Source organism: Aegilops tauschii, chromosome 4 (assembly GCF_002575655.3).
Source record: "Aegilops tauschii subsp. strangulata cultivar AL8/78 chromosome 4, Aet v6.0, whole genome shotgun sequence".
Classification (NCBI taxonomy): domain Eukaryota; kingdom Viridiplantae; phylum Streptophyta; class Magnoliopsida; order Poales; family Poaceae; genus Aegilops; species Aegilops tauschii.
In genome coordinates this window covers 485,893,385-485,911,291 of record NC_053038.3, presented here as the reverse complement: position 1 = coordinate 485,911,291, position 17,907 = coordinate 485,893,385, and the positions used below count along the sequence as shown (strand labels likewise).

Here is a 17,907-nt window from a genome sequence, read left to right as displayed (position 1 = left end):
TTCAAAACAATTGAATAATCAATACACTACAGTAAATAGGATGCTAGAGTGAATATCTCGTTATATTTAAAAACAGTTCACGCTATAATGTGCCACCATCGACTATATGGTGTACTGGCTAGCGGCTTGAGTAAGTTATTGTGACGCCCTGAGTTCGATCGTTGCAGTTGTTATTTTGTTTTGCGATTTTTCTCCGCTATAGATGGGCCGGCCCAATTGAAGGCGCTCCTGTGCGTTAGGCCGACTGTTTGCCGCAGTTCGCGTCGTATAGGAGCTCCCCTCTTTTTTGCCTCCAACAGCTCACAGACGCACAGAGAACCCGCGACTGGGCTGGCCCACTATCAGCAAATGAAAGGAAAGCGTGACGAAAAAATGGCAGACAAAACCGAAACGCTGTCTGGAATCGATGTCGAGACTTACGGGCCCTGAACTAGGCACTCTAGCCGCCGGCTACTTCCGCTTTAATGGAAACGTTACCTCTTTATATGTTCTTACCTAAGCACCACATTTAAAATAATCTTTATACATTTTCGAAAGTTTCTTGAAAATTTTAGAAATAAAATTTCAATGACTAATATTGTTTTGGACTGGAAAATAATTTCTGCATTTCCAAACATATTTCATTCCGCATTTTTTCGTATTTGAATAGATTTTGAAATCCAAACTTTTTTAATATGTGAACAATTTTTGAAAACGGAAACATTTTATGTAATTCCAAATAAAATTTGGAAACACGAACATTTATTTCAAATTGGCAAAGATTTTTGTTGTACGCAAGCATCTTTTGAATCCGTGAACGTTTAAAAAATGATATTTTTTGCAAAGACGAACAATCTTTGAAATATTGGAACAAATTTTGAAAAAAAAAAATTGAAACAACAAGAAAAAAAATTAACATTCCAAAAAATTCTTGAAAGCACAAACAATTTTTGAACTCCAAAATTTTGAAAACACGAACAGCATAAACAAAATTTGAAGAAATGAGAACAAAAATTAACATTTTGAACAAATTTTTAGGAAAAAGAAATTAACATTCTCCACAATATTTGAAAACATGAAAAAAAAATCAAAAAAGAAACAAAATTTGGAACTGGAATTTTTAAAAAAATTCTGAACAAAATGTAAAAAATGCGGGCAAAATTTGAAATTCTGATATTTTTCAATTTTGAACATTTTTCAACAAAAGATTAAAACAGAAACATTTTCAGACATTTTGAACAAATTTGTTAAAATGTTATCTTTTTGTAAATTTGTGAACACTTTTTGAAAAAGGAAAATAAACTTGAAAAGAGAAAGAGAAAAAGAAACAGAAAAACAAAAATGAAAAAGGAAAAGGAAAAATCAATAGAAAGCCGAAAGAACCAGAAAATAAACAAAACAGAAAAAAATGGTTCGCAAAACCTGTTGGACGCACTGTGTATATCTGGAAGTGCACCATCACATGTTTGTTGCACGGGTCGTTGCTCTGTGCAATTGCCCAACAGTTCAGTGCAGCGAGCGGCGAATAAGGTTTCCCTTAGTCAGCGCCTTATGCGTCGGCAAACTAGCGCTCACCCGCCACCGCTCCTGTAGGCCGCCTACCAATGCGGCGGGCTGCTGGCTGGCTTGGGTGCCCCCCCTCCCCTCACTCGTTTGGTTGACTGATTGACCGTTGACTTTTTAAAAAATAGTTCGCTGATCTATAAAAGTTACACTTTTTGAAAAAAACATGGCACTGAAAAACAATTAGTTGATTTAAATAATTCATGATTATAATAAAATATTTATAAATTAAAAAATCATGATTTAAAAAATTGTTCGTAAATTTTAAAACAAGTTACGTAGTTGAAAGAAGTTCATGAATTTGAAAATTGTTCACGATTTGCAAACAAGATCATGTTCGGGAATTTTTAAAAAGTTCATTTAATTGAAATTGTTTGAGATTTTCAAAAAAGTTCATGACATTATTATTGTTCGTGATTTTCAAAACAGTTCAATAATTTAAATTGTTCGCACGTGGGAGAAACATTCCCCGTGCGGCCGGCCACCAGGGGGCTCATGTGAAAGTGCATCTCTTAGATATCTGTTGAGTTTATAGTAATTAATGACAAATTAGTTGAGAGGGTTAGTGTTTTTTTATCTAGTGTATTTCAGAAAATTAGTCGTCAAGATTGAGTGCAACATCAGTGATGATTCTTACCTTCCCATTTTGAGAAGGCATACTTTGTGCATGTTTTTTGTGTGTTTTTTTTGTGAACCCAAAATTCACGTTGAGTCCAAGGACAACCGTACTGCCAAGAGGGACACACGCACAAAAAAAAGGTTGAACTTCAAGATGCGATCATCAACCAAAATTCTCAAGCATTCCATCTTGCTACTCCAAGGTTCTCCGCCCGGTACATATGCCAGTGTGAACTGAGTTAGCCATGTTGAGCAAACATGTTTTCCTTTAGCGTCGGAACAGTGGCAGAATCCTTTTCCGTTACTACCATTTTTTTCATTTGAGACTACCTCTGCTCACTTTGTAGTGTTCGAGTATAATGTTCTTATTCGGCACTTTCGAGCCATTTCGGTTTGCTTCTACACTAGAGCCTCAGTATAGGTTCAGTACTCAGTAGGTAGTATTTTCGGAACATACAAGTTGGGACTTAGACATTTATGCAAAGTTTTCGCCGAGAACAGCTATTTCCGCCCCCGGTACTTCCGAGACACCAGTTTTCCCTTGTACCTCCGAGCATGTTCTATCTTATCAGAATAGATTCACTTTTTTTGTTCCATATCTCCATTTTCCCTTTCTTGGTAGTTCCGAGTACTAATTCTTAAGAGGATTAATGGGAAGTTCGGTACCATCGAGGGTACTACGAGCTTTTTCAGAAACGTGTGTTTCCTTCCCGGTCGTTCAAATTTTGAACGCGTCCTTGTATTTCCGAGAAAGTTTACTATGGAGCTTCCACACTAGTTACCTTTTTTAGTTAGTAGTTGGTTCCTTATGAGCTCTAAAGATAGACACCCATACCCATTTGTGAAAACAAACCTTAAGAGAGAGAAATCACATTTCAACTATTGTCACTAAATCAAGAGAGCTCCTAGGCAAGAAGAGAAAACAAAAGACGCTTTGGGTGATTCCAAGATTTCTTCCTTGGTTCTACGAAGCCCTGCCTCCTTCCTTTCTTGAACCCTACTCCTAGGTGTACATCCCATTTGCTTCAAATCATATCTTCTGCCAAAGAGAGGTAGAGGGAGATCGTATGGTGTCTTCAAGAGTGCTTTGGTTGAAGATCTTTTGAGGAGTTCATCCAAGCGATCTTGCTTTGTTTGTTACTCTTGGAGCGTGTGCCTCCTAGGCGGTGAGGATCCAGTTGAGAAAATCTGGTGACCAAATTGTGAAGGAATCAAGGCTTGGATGTCACCTTCGTGAAGATCTATCCTAAATGAAGGTTCACATTTGTGATCCATAAGCCATGATGAAATAGGTGGGCATGGACTTGGTGAGGTTTTTGTGGGAGACATGGCCGAGAACTTTGTGGTTCGAACCTCCATCAACGAGGAGTAGGATTATTAGGAAGTTACTGTTCCGCAAGTGCTATCTTGTTCTTTTGCTTGTGAATTATTTGCTAAGGACAAACAAGTTAAGGTAAACTTGCCAGTCCTTGCCATTTGAGCTAGAAGTTTTTAGAAGACCATTCAAGATAGTCCATTGCACATGGAACCCATCCCCCATTTCAATGTCATATTACACGAGTTTTTTTAGAACAATTATACAAGTTTTTTTCTCGAATACGCACGAGAGTGCGTATTATGCATTAAAAGGGGAGTGGGGTGAAGAGCCCCTCCACGTTGGTGTTACATGTTTAGATTACATGGACCCAACTCCACTTTGCGGGTTATGATGCTAGGCTAATCCCTCTCCTCGGCCCGCCTTGTGAGCCCTCCTAGCAAGGACGCAATGTCCCCTTTGATGAGACCAGCTTGTTTCCAAGCTCGTCCCTCGTCTTCTATCCTACGGATTACATGGTGTACGGAAGGAAAAATCTTATCAAAAACAATGGCGTTCCGGTGCTTCCATATTTCCCACATGACAAGGATGATAGCGGCACGGACATCTTTTCCAGTACGGCCAGTGCCCGTCTTGCTACGGCACCATTCTTGGAGCCCATCTGCCGACGAGGGGATCCACTCCTGCTTGCCCTACGCCTGGCAAACGACCGCCCATATCTGCCTGGTGAACACACAGCCAAGAAGCAGGTGATTGATCGTCTCTTCCTTCTGGTCACAGAAGGGACACGCCTCCTGATGGTCCATGCCGCGCTGAGCCAGCCGATCCGATGTCCAGCACCTGTTTCGTAGCACTAGCCAGGCATAAAAGCGACACCTCATGGGGGCCCTAGATTGCCACATAAACTCCGCAATGGGTATCACTTCTCGGCCCCAGAACTTGGCGGCATAAGCAGACCTTGTCGAGAAGAAACCGTTCGCCTCCCAAGCCCATGATATCGAGTCTTCCAGGCCATCTTGCACTTCCTCCCTGGTGACAGCGGTCCAAAGGGCCAGGTATTCTTGTAGTAGGTCCGGGGTGAGTTCAGGTCCACGCGCCCAGCTCCCCTCTCGTAGTGCCTGATGGACGGTCCGTGAAGTGCGGGTCTTGTTGCGCACTTTATCATATAAGTTCGGGGCAATCTCCCGGACTCGCTGTCCCTGTATCCATCTATCCTCCCAGAAGAAGGTGTTCTTGCCGTTCCTCCCAGAAGAAGGTGTTCTTGTCGTTCCCCACTTTGGTGATAGTAGCAGCTTGGTATAGTTGGAGCGATTCTTTTGGGATTTTGATGTTAAACTCCGTCCATGGCCTGGCAGGGTCGGATCGCTGTTGCCATGCCCATTTTGCCTGCATGGCTATGTTGAGCCAGCCAAGATTCGGGGCGCCGAGGCCCCCATCCCATATCGTTGTGCACACTTCGTTCCAAGCTACAGAGCAATGGCCACCGTTCGCTTTGTCTTTGGTGCTCCAGAGGAAACCGCGGCATATTTTGTTCATCGCGGAGATCGTCTTTTGGGGGATATCCAGTGCTAGCATCGCGTGGAGTGTAATGGCGCACAACACTGACTTGATAAGGCGGAGGCGGCCACTCTTTGGCATGGTCGCAGCCTTCCACTTCGGCAGGGCAACCGCTAGTTGATCCACGAGTCCCGATAGTTGGGCAGCTGACTGTTTGCGAAGAGTGAGAGGTAGGCCAAGGTATCTGCATGGGAAGGAGCCGGCCGGGCAACCGAGGATGGCGAGCGTTCTGTCACAAGAGTCTGCCGAGCATCTGATCGGGTAGGCCGCACTCTTTTGCATGTTGACATGCAGCCCTGAAGCTTCAACAAAGATCCGAAGAAGTGAGGAGCAGGCTTGGAGATCTTGATCATTTGGTTTGAGGAATATCATGACGTCGTCTGCAAACATCGATAGTCGGTGATCCATTCCTCTCGGCGCTAAGGGGGCCATGATCCCTCTCGAGATAGCAAGCTCAAACATTCGATGTAGTGGCTCCATGACCAGGATGAAGAGCATCAGTGATAGTGGGGCGCCTTGCCTCAGTCCTTTGCTGTTGTAGATGGGTCTACCCCGGGGTACTGTTGATCAGGATCCTAGTAGAGGAGGTATATAGCAGTCCACATATCCACGCTAACCACTTTGGACCAAAGCCCATGATTTGCATCACTTTGATGAGGAAAGGCCAGTGGACAGAGTCGAAAGCCTTGGAGATGTCTAGTTTGAGCATTATTGCTGGCTCTTTTAGGGCGTGTAGGCGCCGTGCTGTATATTGCACAAGCATGAAGTTATCGTGGATGGATCTCCCCTTGACGAAGGTGCTCTGGTGTTTGCCAACTAAGGACGACAAGTCAGGAGTGAGTCTATTGGCCAGGGCTTTGTCAAAGATTTTGATCGCCCCATGTACCAGACTGACAGGCCTGAAGTCACGAATATCCACCGCACCGCTCTTCTTAGGTAGCAGTGCTACTATAGCTTTGTTGATCGCGGGCAATCCTCTGGTGTCCCCGTTGTACAGATGGTTGAAGGCATTCATGAGATCTCCTTTGATAGTGCCAACAAGTAGAGAAGAACCGACCAGTGAAACCATCCGGCCCCGGCGCTTTGTCCGGCGGCATGCTCTTGACAACCCTTTTGATTTCCTCCTCTGTAAACGGCTCCTCTAGGTGGCTGAGATTAAGCGACGGGAGACGGAGGGCATTGAGGTCCAGCGAGTGTGCCCTTTCTTGTACCTCTCCCAGCATTTGAGTGAAATGATCATCCACCTCATTCATGATCTCCTCTTGGTTGGTAGCTATGTTGTCACCCCGTCGTATACCAGCGATGAAGTTCTTTCTTTGTCGATGACGCGCATGCTGGAAGAAGGAGGTGCTGGCGTCCCCTTTGCGGAGCCCAAGGATTCTGGAACGTTGCCGCGCAATTGTCCTCTCCAGGGACCAGAGGCCCAGGAGCTTTTTCTTGAGGGCTTTTTGCAAGCTGCACTCCAGGGGTGACAAGGTTCGTGTGTCCATTGCCTTGTCTAGCCGTGAGATGACCTCCATGGCGATGGTGATTCGTAGCTTCACGTTGCCAATCTGTCGATCGCTCCATTGCTTGAGCTTCTTTGCCATTGCGCGTAGTTTCATGTCCAGGACAACGAAGGGGTTGCCACCCTGGGGAACTAAAGCCCACGCAGCAGCCACTGTCTCTGAGAACTTGTCGAGCTTAGGCCAGAAGGCTTCGAACTTGAAGCGTCGTCCCATGCATAGATCAGCCGTGGCATCCAGTAGCAAGGGGCGGTGGTCCGACATCGAGGACCCAAGGGCCGTGAGCTGGCATGATGGGTAGAGATCTTCCCAGCAAGCAGAGCTGAAAACGTGGTCTATTTCTCAAGTGTTGCCTCTGCTCGTTCATTTGACCATCTGTATCGGCGGCCATTGAGGTATAGCTCCTTGAGCTCGAGTGTGTTCAGTTTTGCCCGAAAGCGCGCCATCATCCTCTGGTTTATGAGGCCGTTGCTTTTATCTTCTGGGTTAACTAGCAGGTTGAAATCACCAAGGGCCACCCATGGACCGGCGTGCAAATCTCTGATCTCCACAAGTTCCTCCATGAAGTCCACCTTCTGTTGGTCGAGTTGAGGCTCGTACACTCCCGTGATCCACCATTCCATTCCTTCAACTGTCTTGACAAGCGCGGTGAGAGTGTTGCTCGTGTAGTGGGGGCGTGACAAGGAGACCACCGCCTCGTCCCAGGCTATAAGGACCCCTCCGCGCGTTTCCACCGAGGGCAAGAAGTAGAAAGTTGTGAATTTATTGCCAAGGCATTGCCACACCACATCCGCTGTTACATTCTCCATCTTCGTTTCCTGGAGGCAGACTATGCTAGGGTTTGCTTCGTTCACTACTTGGAGCATGGCAGTTCTTCGTGCAGGCATGTTGAGGCCACGCACGTTCCACACTAGCACTTTCAGGGGCATACAATTCATAAGGCAGGCCTACAGTGTGATCCACGTCGACCAGGACTAGTTCCGGTCAGCCACCACCATATCATGTTCCAGCATTGGGAGTGCGGAAGTGTCCCAGCCAAAGAGGGCGAGAATGGCTTGAATGTGTCCGTCTGCAAGGGGTCGCTCGAACAGCTTGGCATAGGTTTGCAGTGCTGAGTCACCGATGATTTCTCCCTTGTTTGCGATGCATAGTTTGCGGATGAGCGCTGCTTGCTGTTTTGTTGCCGCAGAGCCACGCCCAACGCCCTTCGCCATCCTGACACTCCTTCTTGGGTTAGAGACGGGCGTACGTTGTCGTCGTGGCCTGCGTTTGGGCTGGGTTGCTGCTCTGCTTGGAGGCCTGTCAAGGAGGGGGGAAAGAGCTCTCCTGAGCTCACCGCAAAGCACGTCCACTGGGTTTTGCTGCGGCCTCTGCGTGCATGGGCTGCATGGCGATCCGCCATCCAGGGGGGCAGTTGGCAGGTATTGTGTGGCCTAAGAGGCTCACGCAAAAGGTGCTACCTAGCTGCATGCGGCCACATGTGGTGGGGGCCAACCTGGTTACCGTTTCGGGAGGGGATAGGTGGCCAGAGCATCCATCCCACTGTCCATCCTCGCAGGATGTGTCATGGTCCATCCGATCATGCGCTGGGGATAGCACATGGTCGCTTTGGTTGTCCACCCGCCCTGACAACGTGATCACGAGTTGCATCCATTGGGGGGAGCACGGGAGACCCCACCGGATCAGCCTGATCGTCTCTGATCTCGCGCCCGTCCTGTACAGCAGGTTCATCTGGTCCGCGCCCTGCAGGGCTATCCGCCTGCTCCCTAGCATGCTACCATGCTTTTGTCGGTAACTTTTCTTTCCACCTGCCCAACGAGACAGAGCGAGGGGATTGGTTCGCTCTGCCCGCAGCGCAGGATCCATGGGAGGACACTGCCGCGACAGCTGCGGGAAGGGCCAATCTGCTGGTTGTGGAGGGCGGGGCCGGGGGGGCCAACTGGCTGGTCAAAAGCCGGTCGTGCGGTCAAGAGGCTTGCTGGCCATCGCTTTTCACCTCATCTCTGAGAACGGCCACACAACGAGACGTCAGCGTCCGCTGGATGTCGACATGCTGACCAGGGTGGCTAGTTTGAACGGTCCGCTCCGCCGCCGGTGGCGCTGAGGCCGCAGAGGACGCCGGAGAGCCCTGGCCGGATCCACCGCCGCCCCCATGATCAGAGCGAGGCACCCTCTCGTCCGCCAGCGGCAGGCCAGTTTGCTGGCGCTCGTCGCCCTCTGATGGCGGTGAAGGGGGTGGCAGGGGCGGTTGCTGCACCGAGACTGTAGGGGAATCCACCCGGACCGGCGGGGCCAGGCGCCGGATGTCAATAGGGTACCACAGGGCATCAGGCGCACCCGAGTGGCAAGGAGTAGATTGCGCCGCCGGTGGCTCAGGGACAAACAAGGCGCGGCGGCGAGGGATGCCCTCCGGGTTGCACGTCTTGAGCCAGACACGGAACGAACTCATGTCATGGCGCCGCTCTGTGCGCTCAGCCACCTTGACGACGAAGCCACACCCGCGCAGAACAACCTCGGCCGTACGCCGCGTCCAGGCATGCGCAGGGACCCCGATGAGCTCCAGCGGGACGAGGAATGGTAGCGCGGCGCCAGTTGCTTGAGCTTGGTGCATCCACGGCCGAAGGGCCAGGGAGAATCCCCTGTCGGGGGCAGAGCCACGATCCACCATGAGTTGACGAATGAAAGGATGCTCGCAGATGACAAGGAAATCTTCCGGGTAGAACGACCTGATGGACATGTCTTTGGGCCCGATGCCGAACTCGGCGTGCAGCGCTTCAGCCGCCGCAGCCAGGTCCACGGGAGGCCTAGTACCGGTGATGGTGACCACGACGGCGCGTCCAAGATCCTGCTCCATGCGCCTCAGGTCTTCCGCCGGCTCCAGGAAGCAGCACTCCAGCTCCGCAACAGACTCCACCGCGAGCTCCGCCGAAGACGTGGCCGCAGAGCTGGCGAACGGGACAGAGAAGTTGGGGCCGGCCACGCTCGCGACCCATGAGCCCTGGACGATCTGGCTCTAGGAGGGCACAAAGCGGATCGCCCCCGCAGGCGGGGGGCCCGGGGCGGTGGGGGGAGGAAGGGGCTGGGGCACGGCACGCTTGCCGAAGGCCGCGGGGCAGGGAGCGCCGGAGTAGGAGCCCAAGGCCGCACCACCCTGAGGGCACACGGCGGCGGCGGGGGGAGGTTGGTGGGCGCCGACGACGGGCGGGAAGAGGAAGGCCGCGCCAGCAGGGTGGGAGCAGGGGCGTCCCGCGGCGCGCGGCCATCCAGCGGTGAGGAGCTCCGCCTCATCTTGCAGTCCCGGGCGATGTGCCCGACACCACTGCAGCGAACGCAGAGCGTCTCATTGGTGCAGTCGTGTGAGATGTGTTTCTCACTTCCACAGTTGTAGCAGCATCCATGAAGGGAAGCCGGGATGCGGGTCCGCGACGGCTGCGCTGTGGGGAGGGTGGGGGAGAGTTGCCGATGCGCCGCGGGAGGGGGGGTCGGCGAGTTGGGGCTGCGGGGGCGGCGGTTGGTTTTGGTCCTCCACCCCGGCCCCACCTGGCCCGGAGGTGAGGGGCGGGAGCTGCCGCCGGCTTCGCCCTGCTGGATGGGCCCGAACTCCGTGCCGAGCACGCCCGGGACGACGATGGTGGAGCGGATGGTCGGCCGGGGGGGAGGGGTGGGCGACCCTGACGAGGAGGAGGAGGCGGAGAGGGAAACCATGGACGCGGCCATGGGACGGACGAGGAGGCCCGGGGGGAGTGGGCGCCGGCACCGGAGTGGTGGTCGGCGCTGGCTTGTGGCCGCCGGCGCTCAGGAGAGGAGAGGGGCGGCGCTCAGGAGAGGAGAGGGGCGTCAGATCAATGGCCACAATTATACAAGTTAAATAGGTCTTAGATATCTAATAATTTTATTGGACCGTGGCCTAGAATTTTAGTGGGCCAAGGGCTATTAAATCTAAGAGAAACTGTCTCCTCTGAATTAAGCATGTTAGCCATGTCACTGTCAGTTTCGGAACAGTTTCAAGGGGAGTGTTAACGTTAACAAGAGTTCTATCAGAATTCCAGGAATACCTGTGACTTGTGGATGTCGAGGCACCAACAACCACCATGATCAGATTGCTTGCTCCGAGTCTAGAATTCCCAAGAAACGTTGCAGAAACATATGGCCATCAGTGCTCCAACCATTCTGTTTTCGACCAGTTCACAGCATCATTAACTCGTCCCTGTTTTCCCACAGTAGCTTCACAGAGACGGATCAGCAGCAGACTTCTTTTTGATCGATTGACCACATCATTTTGATCTTTGTACAACAAAAGATTGTGAAAATGTGTTCCGATATTTTTGGGCTGTCTATATAAGCGTGGGTATTTCACACCATCTTCTGTGTTTTTTGACATATGCAGACTTGGTACAGCATGGAGCACACAAGAAATGGTGATCTGAAGGTCAGCTATGAGCAGCAGGAGCTGTTCGGGCGGCGCCGGAACGGCACCTCGCCCGCCTCCGTCGACCTCACCAGGGAGGCCGTGGACAGCGGCCCGGCAACGGCAAGGGTTCCATCGCCGCCGAAGAGCACCCCGAGCCCGCAGGGCACTTGCGCTGACGGCGAGCTCGACGTGTTCTCGGCTGAGCGTTACTTCAAGGGCGCAATGGACGGCCACCACCAGGAGGGCCCCGCCACGCCCATGCGCGTGGAGGTTGTGGCCGCGGGGGCGAGGCCAGCTGTGCCGGTGAGCGAGCCGGCGTGGACGCGCGCGTCGTCGGCGAGCGCCGGCTCGGTGGGCAGCGCCTACAGCCAGACCGTTCTCCTCCGGGATGCGCGCCGCCGCCCGCGATACCGCTGCATGAAGTGCTGCCTCCAGGTCGGCGTGCTCCTGCGTCTGTGCTCCGGGAAGCGGGCCGTGCGCGTAGACGGCGCGGCCGCCGTGGCGACGCAGACCGCCGGATCGAGCAAGCTGGCGGCATCGGCGACGGCGAGCAATATCGAGTGGTACAAAGACCTGCGGAGGGAGAAGGCTGGCCTCGGGCTAACCGGAGACGGCCACCGTGGCGTGGTTGCTGGCCTCCCGCCAAATTTGAATCTCGGGGCATCAGGAGTGGCAGCCGTAGGGAGGGAAGAGAAGCAGGGCGAGTACACGAGCGCGAGCTGTAGGAGAGGAAGCTTCACTCTTCCAGCTCCGGTGAAAGTCAGCTGCGGCAGGGGCGGCGGCGACGACGACGGCGGGAGCGAGTCGAGCTCGGACCTGTTCGAGATCAAGAGCCTAATGATCGACGACTGCCCGCACGAGCCCAGCGAGGAAAGCGTCCAGTGGAGCGTGGTGACCGCGAGCGCGGGTGGCGGCCGCACCGGCGCCCCGGTGGCCGTGACGCAGAACAGAGACAGTCCGGTTGGGATATTGACAGGGTGCCTGAGCCGCGGGCCGGTGGATGTTTCGGCGGTGGCCGGGGTGTGCGGGTTCCCCGACCCGTCGGCCCTGGCGCATTGATGGTAGCACAAGCACTGAAAAAAATAGCGCGCTATAATGTCGCTAATAGCACGCTACAGCGTATTGAGAATTGTCTTGCTAAATATATCGGTGTACAACGTCTCGCTAATAGCACGCTATAGCGCGATATAGCAAGTTAATAGCATATTTTGAGGTCGCCGCTATTTTGTTGTAGCGCGCTATTTTTTTCATTGCACAAGGCGTAGAATGCAGTTATGAAAGTACAGTTCGTTTTTTTAGGGTATGAAAGTACAGTTCGTTGCTTGTTTGAGATTGACCCTACATTTTTTTTGTAAAGTTTGTCCTGTTCATAGTATACATAAATTTTATTGTTTTTTCCTTCTTATTTTAAAATGTATCATAATGTTTGATTGTGTACCAACAAATAAGAGTGTACTCGTTTCATTGATATCTAGCACATCAAGGTTGGTCATTCATCAAGTACCTCTAGCCTATAAAAACCTTATGGGGGCACATTTACTATCATTCACCCTAATTTTTAATAAACTCAAGAGATAATGTACGTGAAAAACCCAAAAGAATCATCTACTCAAGATACCTTACAAGGTTTAGATTGAGATGCCAGATACGAGCAATCTTGAAAGCCTCGGATCGATTGTCAAGAGAAGAGGAGCTTCAAGGCAACCTTGTCTTCCAGAGTCGAGTTGTAAGTGAGATGCTTCTCTTGTTAATGGAATCTCGAAGTAGCTTTGTCTTGTGCTCGAGCCATTCTTCGACCTCTTCTCTCATCGCATCTCTGGACATAGATGCAGGACGCACTACGAAACTACCAAACATATTTAAAAAGCATGGCATATTAACTCTGTCAACATATATTGACTTTTCATAAGGCTAGCCATAGTGGGGATGATTTAGGTAGTAACTTAACACATCTCAAGACAATTTTGCTTATGTGGCAAGTATTTTATGAGGAAAGAGGTGCTTGTGGTAACATAATATGTTACTGTAACATAGCGTTTCCCGAGGCAAAATGAGTCTATGAGCTAATAAATGAAGCCATCTACGATACTACTACTATGTTACTTTGCACTATGAAGATAGTAACATAGACTAGTGTCATATGCATGACACTACTAAGTTACTCCCCACTATGACCGGCCTAAGACCCATGTACACACTCGCCATCACTTGTGTTTTGCTCACTTAATATTGGTACTCCATAATTTTGTGTTGTCACAACTATCGAAACATGCATGCAACTCAACGTGAAAAAAGGTCTTTAACTTGTGAATGTTTGGTGATCTTTTGAGGGGTTGATGATCTTCCAACTAGCATCTTTGGGATAACATACAATTATGTCTTCATAAAAAAATAATCTCTTTATCTTATTTTCATAAAGTCATCAATGTACACGGCCGGTCTAAACACATCTTCACCTCATCTACATTAGCTTTATTCGTACACATCTTCCTCCTCTTTGTGAATCTCCATCTGTGATATGAGTAGCCATATCTTTTTTTTTCTCATATGTGATAGTCATTTCCTTTGTATCTAGATTTACTATTCACATATCTTATTACCCCTCATAATAATTGTTTGATGTGGTTTTCATTAATCATCGCCTTAGGCAATGGATTATGATAATGGTGATTGATTGACTATGGCGACAGTGTGCCGATGATGCAACGACCGATTGCGATCATGGCAGAGGTTAAAATCACAACCTTGTTGGCAACACCTCCAACCATCTTCTCTAAGTTCCCAAGAGAGCGGCAAAATGAAATGGGGAAGACACCACCGTCAAACTCATGGAAGCACAATGAGACGGGAGGATGAAGAGTGAGGAATAGTACGAAAGAGGAGAGGGGTGGGGAGAGGGGTGGCAGGGTGCGTCTTAGAGCATCGCTAGCAGATCCCATAAACCGGGCCATCCGGCAAAAAATCGCCGGTTTACGGGACGGAGGCGAGGATGACCTAACTATCTATTTCCCATATATATCACGTTTTATTCCGTATGATCTAGAGCGTTTGTTTCTGATCCGACGTCGCGAGATAAAAGGGCACACGCCGCCTAGGTAGGTTTTTCGTCCCCGCGAGCTCTCGACACAAGTCTCGACCGCAGCCGCCGTCAGAGCGCAGCACACGCTCGCGAGCCCACCGAAGCCCAGGCGCGCGGAGACCCAGACCCAGCGAGGCCTCGCCGCAGATGGCAGTCCCCGGCGGCCGCAACGGCCTCGTCGAGGACGACGACGTCGCCGACCAGGCCGGCGCCTTCGTCGCCCCCTCCGACGACGAGGAGGCGCCGCTGCCCCCCCACCTCCAGGCTCTCTCCGACGCCGCCCAGAACGGCGACGTCAACGCCCTCCGCACCGCGCTCGGTACCGGCTTAATTCCGCCCCCCTGAATCTGGATTATACTTTTAGGGTTCTACGAGGTTGTTTGATTAGAGCAGAGTACGCGTACCATATCGATTAATTCACTAGCCAGACCGCCGCTTTTCATGGCGTCCCGGTGAAAATTGCAGATGTTTCAGCGTATAGTTTAGTGATACTGCCTGAACCTATGGCCTTGTCAGCGGATCGGGTTGTATTTTCTACCTGGATTTTCCTGGTGCAAGTCTTGTGTTGGATGATTGCGATGTATGGGTTGTGTTCGGGTCGCTTCTGCACACGCCCTCTGTGTGCTTCCATCAGCTCAGTGACCCAGGAACAAAGTCTTCACTTAGTCCAGTAGCACTAGGATGCATTTCTGCGTGTGGAATTACCACATATATGTATGATAAGCTATAAATTTTGTTGCTGGAATCTAGGACATATATGTTGTAGAAAACGTGGCGACTTAACCTGCCAATGGCATCTCTTATTATTACAATCGATTTAGAGCCATCCGGGTAATGCTGTATTTTTTATTTTATCTTTGTGGGAGACAGGGGATGCTGTATTATGCCAAGGAAGCAACAAAATGTTTGTTGGAGAAAAACGTTTGTTAGTGTTTAATGGAATGAAACAATTTGCTGTATGGCTCTTGAGATGATATTTGTCTATCTGTTGGTTCTAAAATTAGCAAAACACAAGCATTTTTTAAAAGCCATCCTATTATGTCAAAACACAATTTAAATTTCCTTGCCTAACCCTAGAAAATTTGAAGGACAACTCTAGTTTGGGAATCTTAGCTTGTTTATTTGAATTGCTTGCTATGCTTGCTTGGCTGGCATGTCGGCTGTGTTTGGTTGATGCTCACACTAGCCTACCAAATGTTGGTAAGAGGTGGCTTGCCAATTTTTTGGTCAAGGAATTCCTCACCCTCATTTGGCCAACTATTTAGCAAAAATCTGTGAGAGGAATGGTGGATACCCATTGGCAACCAAAAATTTGACTGCAAACCAGACAATGACCAAGATTTGATAGGCACCCAGTTTTTTGGCAGGGCTAGTATGGGCAGCAAACCAAACAGACCTTTCCCATGAATGTTATCAATCTTCATTAGGTCTCATCTTCAGAACACCCCCTTGTGGTGATTTTTATGGTTACCTTGAAAATTTGTAAGGATATAATCTCCATTGTTTAGGAACATATATTCGTAAAAAGAAAGTACTTCTATGTTTTTTAGTCTTGTACTAGCATACGTAAATTAATAGTTCTTAAATTGAAACTTAAACAAGGGAAATGCTATTGCTGGGGTAGAGCTGGGTACATAGGTTGGATGCTTATCTTACATGGTTATTGTCAAGTTCTCTCTTCAAGTTTGTCTAAGTGATCGTTATCAGATCTCACTCTTGCAGTGTTACAATCATATAACGATTAGTTGAGGTCCGTATGGTGATTGTCTAACCATCTCAGTGTGTCGGGCCATATTGCTGCACTGGTTCAAAACTCTTGTTGCTAAACTATTTTGTCTTCATACTTTACTTTTTTTGGTCAGTCTAACCTGCTTTAATGGTGGTGTTTTTGCCAATTATTTGCAACAGAAAAAAACATGCCTGCATATGTGGCTGATATCGATGGAGCTCTTTATTTAGATTCCACTGTTATGTTTACACAGATAACTATGGTGGCAGCATTGATGATCCAGTTGAAGATGGTGATACTGTGCTTCACCTGGCATGCTTATATGGACATCTACCTTGCGTGCAGGTTTACATTTTCCTTGGCCTTTTTAGTCATTTTTCTCCGCTCAATGGTTGTATCTAACCAGGTTCATCTTGTCAGCTACTGCTGGAACGTGGAGCAAACTTAGAGTGCAAAGATGAAGAAGGGGCAATTCCTCTCCATGATGCTTGTGCTGGAGGTATGCATTCTTTTAATTGCAGTGAGCTGTTTTTTTTTCCTTTTTGCACTCAATGTGTTTAGTTTATTTACTGACACTCTTTGTACAGGCTTCACTGAGATAGTTCAGTACATTCTCAGTTTTGCTGCAAATGCTGAGGGTTGTGCAACGCGAATGCTCAACACCGTTGATGCTGAAGGCGATACTGTAAACCCTCTTGACCACTCGATCATATGCCAACCATGTTGATTTTGCAGCAAATGTGCCATCGGCGTGGTCTTATAACCTTATGTGTTTGCTCCGTGCAGCCACTCCACCATGCTGCCAGAGGGGAACACATGGACACCGTCAAGCTTCTGCTCGAAGCTGGCGCATGTCCCAAGAAGGAGAATGCCTACGGGCAGGCAGCCGCCGAGATGGCCGATCAAGATACCGAAGTCCGGGCCCTGTTAACCGCCAAGCAAGTCGAGGCCAGCATACATATGGCGGACTGATGATGGACCTGTCGGAGGAACCATTGGTTGATATCAGTCATGATGAGTGGGCAGTAAAATGAGTGGTAGTATTAGACTATTAGTATCATCATACACAGCTTGCCTAGTATGAGAATTGCATTTCTGTTGTCACCAGAACTATGGAGTTATCTGCAGAGAGGAGGACATGGTGTTTCTCCATTTGCCCTTTGTATCTGTATTTTTCGAGTTATATCAAAGGCACAATCAGTTGAACCCTTATGCCCTGCTTTTCCAGCATGATTACTCTTACTCTTGTGAGAGTTTTGAAGAAGGAAATATTTCGTCCATGACAACCTGAGACTGAATTGCTTAAGTTACTCGCGGCGTGTTTGGTGGAGTCCGAGAATTTTGAAGGAGGCTTGAATGTTCAACAGCTTGCATTCTTATGTGTTTGGTGGCAAAACAATGAATTTCTGCAAAAAAAAATATTATTACAATTCTAACACAGTTTATATTGTAGATCGCCGCAATTCTAGATGGCAGTGAGTAGAGCTCATCGGTTTGTGTCCTTAATCTATGAAAATTCTACATTGGAAAGAGCAGCAATGTTGTTTGCCTTGTTCTTTGATACTTGGTTCAATGTTTTCCATGTCTAGAGCAGTAATGCAATTTTTTTTTTCATTGTTACTCCCTCTGTACACTAATATAAGACGTTTTAGATCACTAAAGTGTATAGTGTACAAAGGGAGTAGTACATGCTTGTGGTGGCATTCTTACAATATCAGGAACAAGGTAACTACACCGAACTCGTATACATGCTATCAAACAAAATCTCAGCTTAGCATGGATGCTACCACACCAATAGGTATGTACTCGGGCATGTCTAGAGCCAGCATGTCTCGATGGAGAACAAGGGCGAGAAGGCCACCAAACACACCCTCGTGTTCACAAGGCGTGGAGTCTGTTGCTACGCTTTTACCATGGTATAAGAGGATGAAATCGTGATTTTTGTCTTCTACAGAGATATGGTTATGTTTCTGATATGGTGTGATACATCTCTTTCTCAAAATTAAATACCAAAGAAACCTAATGCACATTAATTGTAAAAAATGTAATTTCCCGGTGTAATCTAGCTAGGGTTTTTTATTGCAAAACCACTAACGCGCTGCCGTGTGCGCTTTGCATGCTGGAGTCGGTAAGTAGTACTACTGGCACGAA

At 48.9% G+C, this 17,907-nt stretch overlaps 3 protein-coding genes across 3 annotated transcripts; 2 read left to right on the top strand and 1 right to left on the bottom strand.

The window, feature by feature from the left end:
- Positions 1-5,755: 5,755 nt before the first annotated feature.
- Positions 5,756-6,801, bottom strand: LOC141021985 (uncharacterized). Its single transcript, XM_073497854.1, has 3 exons — positions 6,099-6,801; positions 5,919-6,055; positions 5,756-5,776 (listed from the first exon to the last, which is right to left on the bottom strand). Exons 1-3 carry the CDS (start codon positions 6,799-6,801, stop codon positions 5,756-5,758), a joined length of 861 nt encoding a protein of 286 aa, XP_073353955.1.
- A 3,748-nt stretch (positions 6,802-10,549) lies between these two features.
- LOC109734540 (uncharacterized) lies at positions 10,550-13,448 on the top strand. Its single transcript, XM_073497385.1, has one exon. It carries the CDS (start codon positions 10,919-10,921, stop codon positions 12,005-12,007), a length of 1,089 nt encoding a protein of 362 aa, XP_073353486.1. The 5' UTR covers positions 10,550-10,918; the 3' UTR covers positions 12,008-13,448.
- A 556-nt stretch (positions 13,449-14,004) lies between these two features.
- On the top strand, positions 14,005-16,968 carry LOC109734548 (uncharacterized). Its single transcript, XM_020293756.4, has 5 exons — positions 14,005-14,346; positions 16,010-16,101; positions 16,177-16,255; positions 16,344-16,441; positions 16,543-16,968. Exons 1-5 carry the CDS (start codon positions 14,175-14,177, stop codon positions 16,726-16,728), a joined length of 627 nt encoding a protein of 208 aa, XP_020149345.1. The 5' UTR covers positions 14,005-14,174; the 3' UTR covers positions 16,729-16,968.
- The last annotated feature ends 939 nt before the right edge of the window (positions 16,969-17,907 follow it).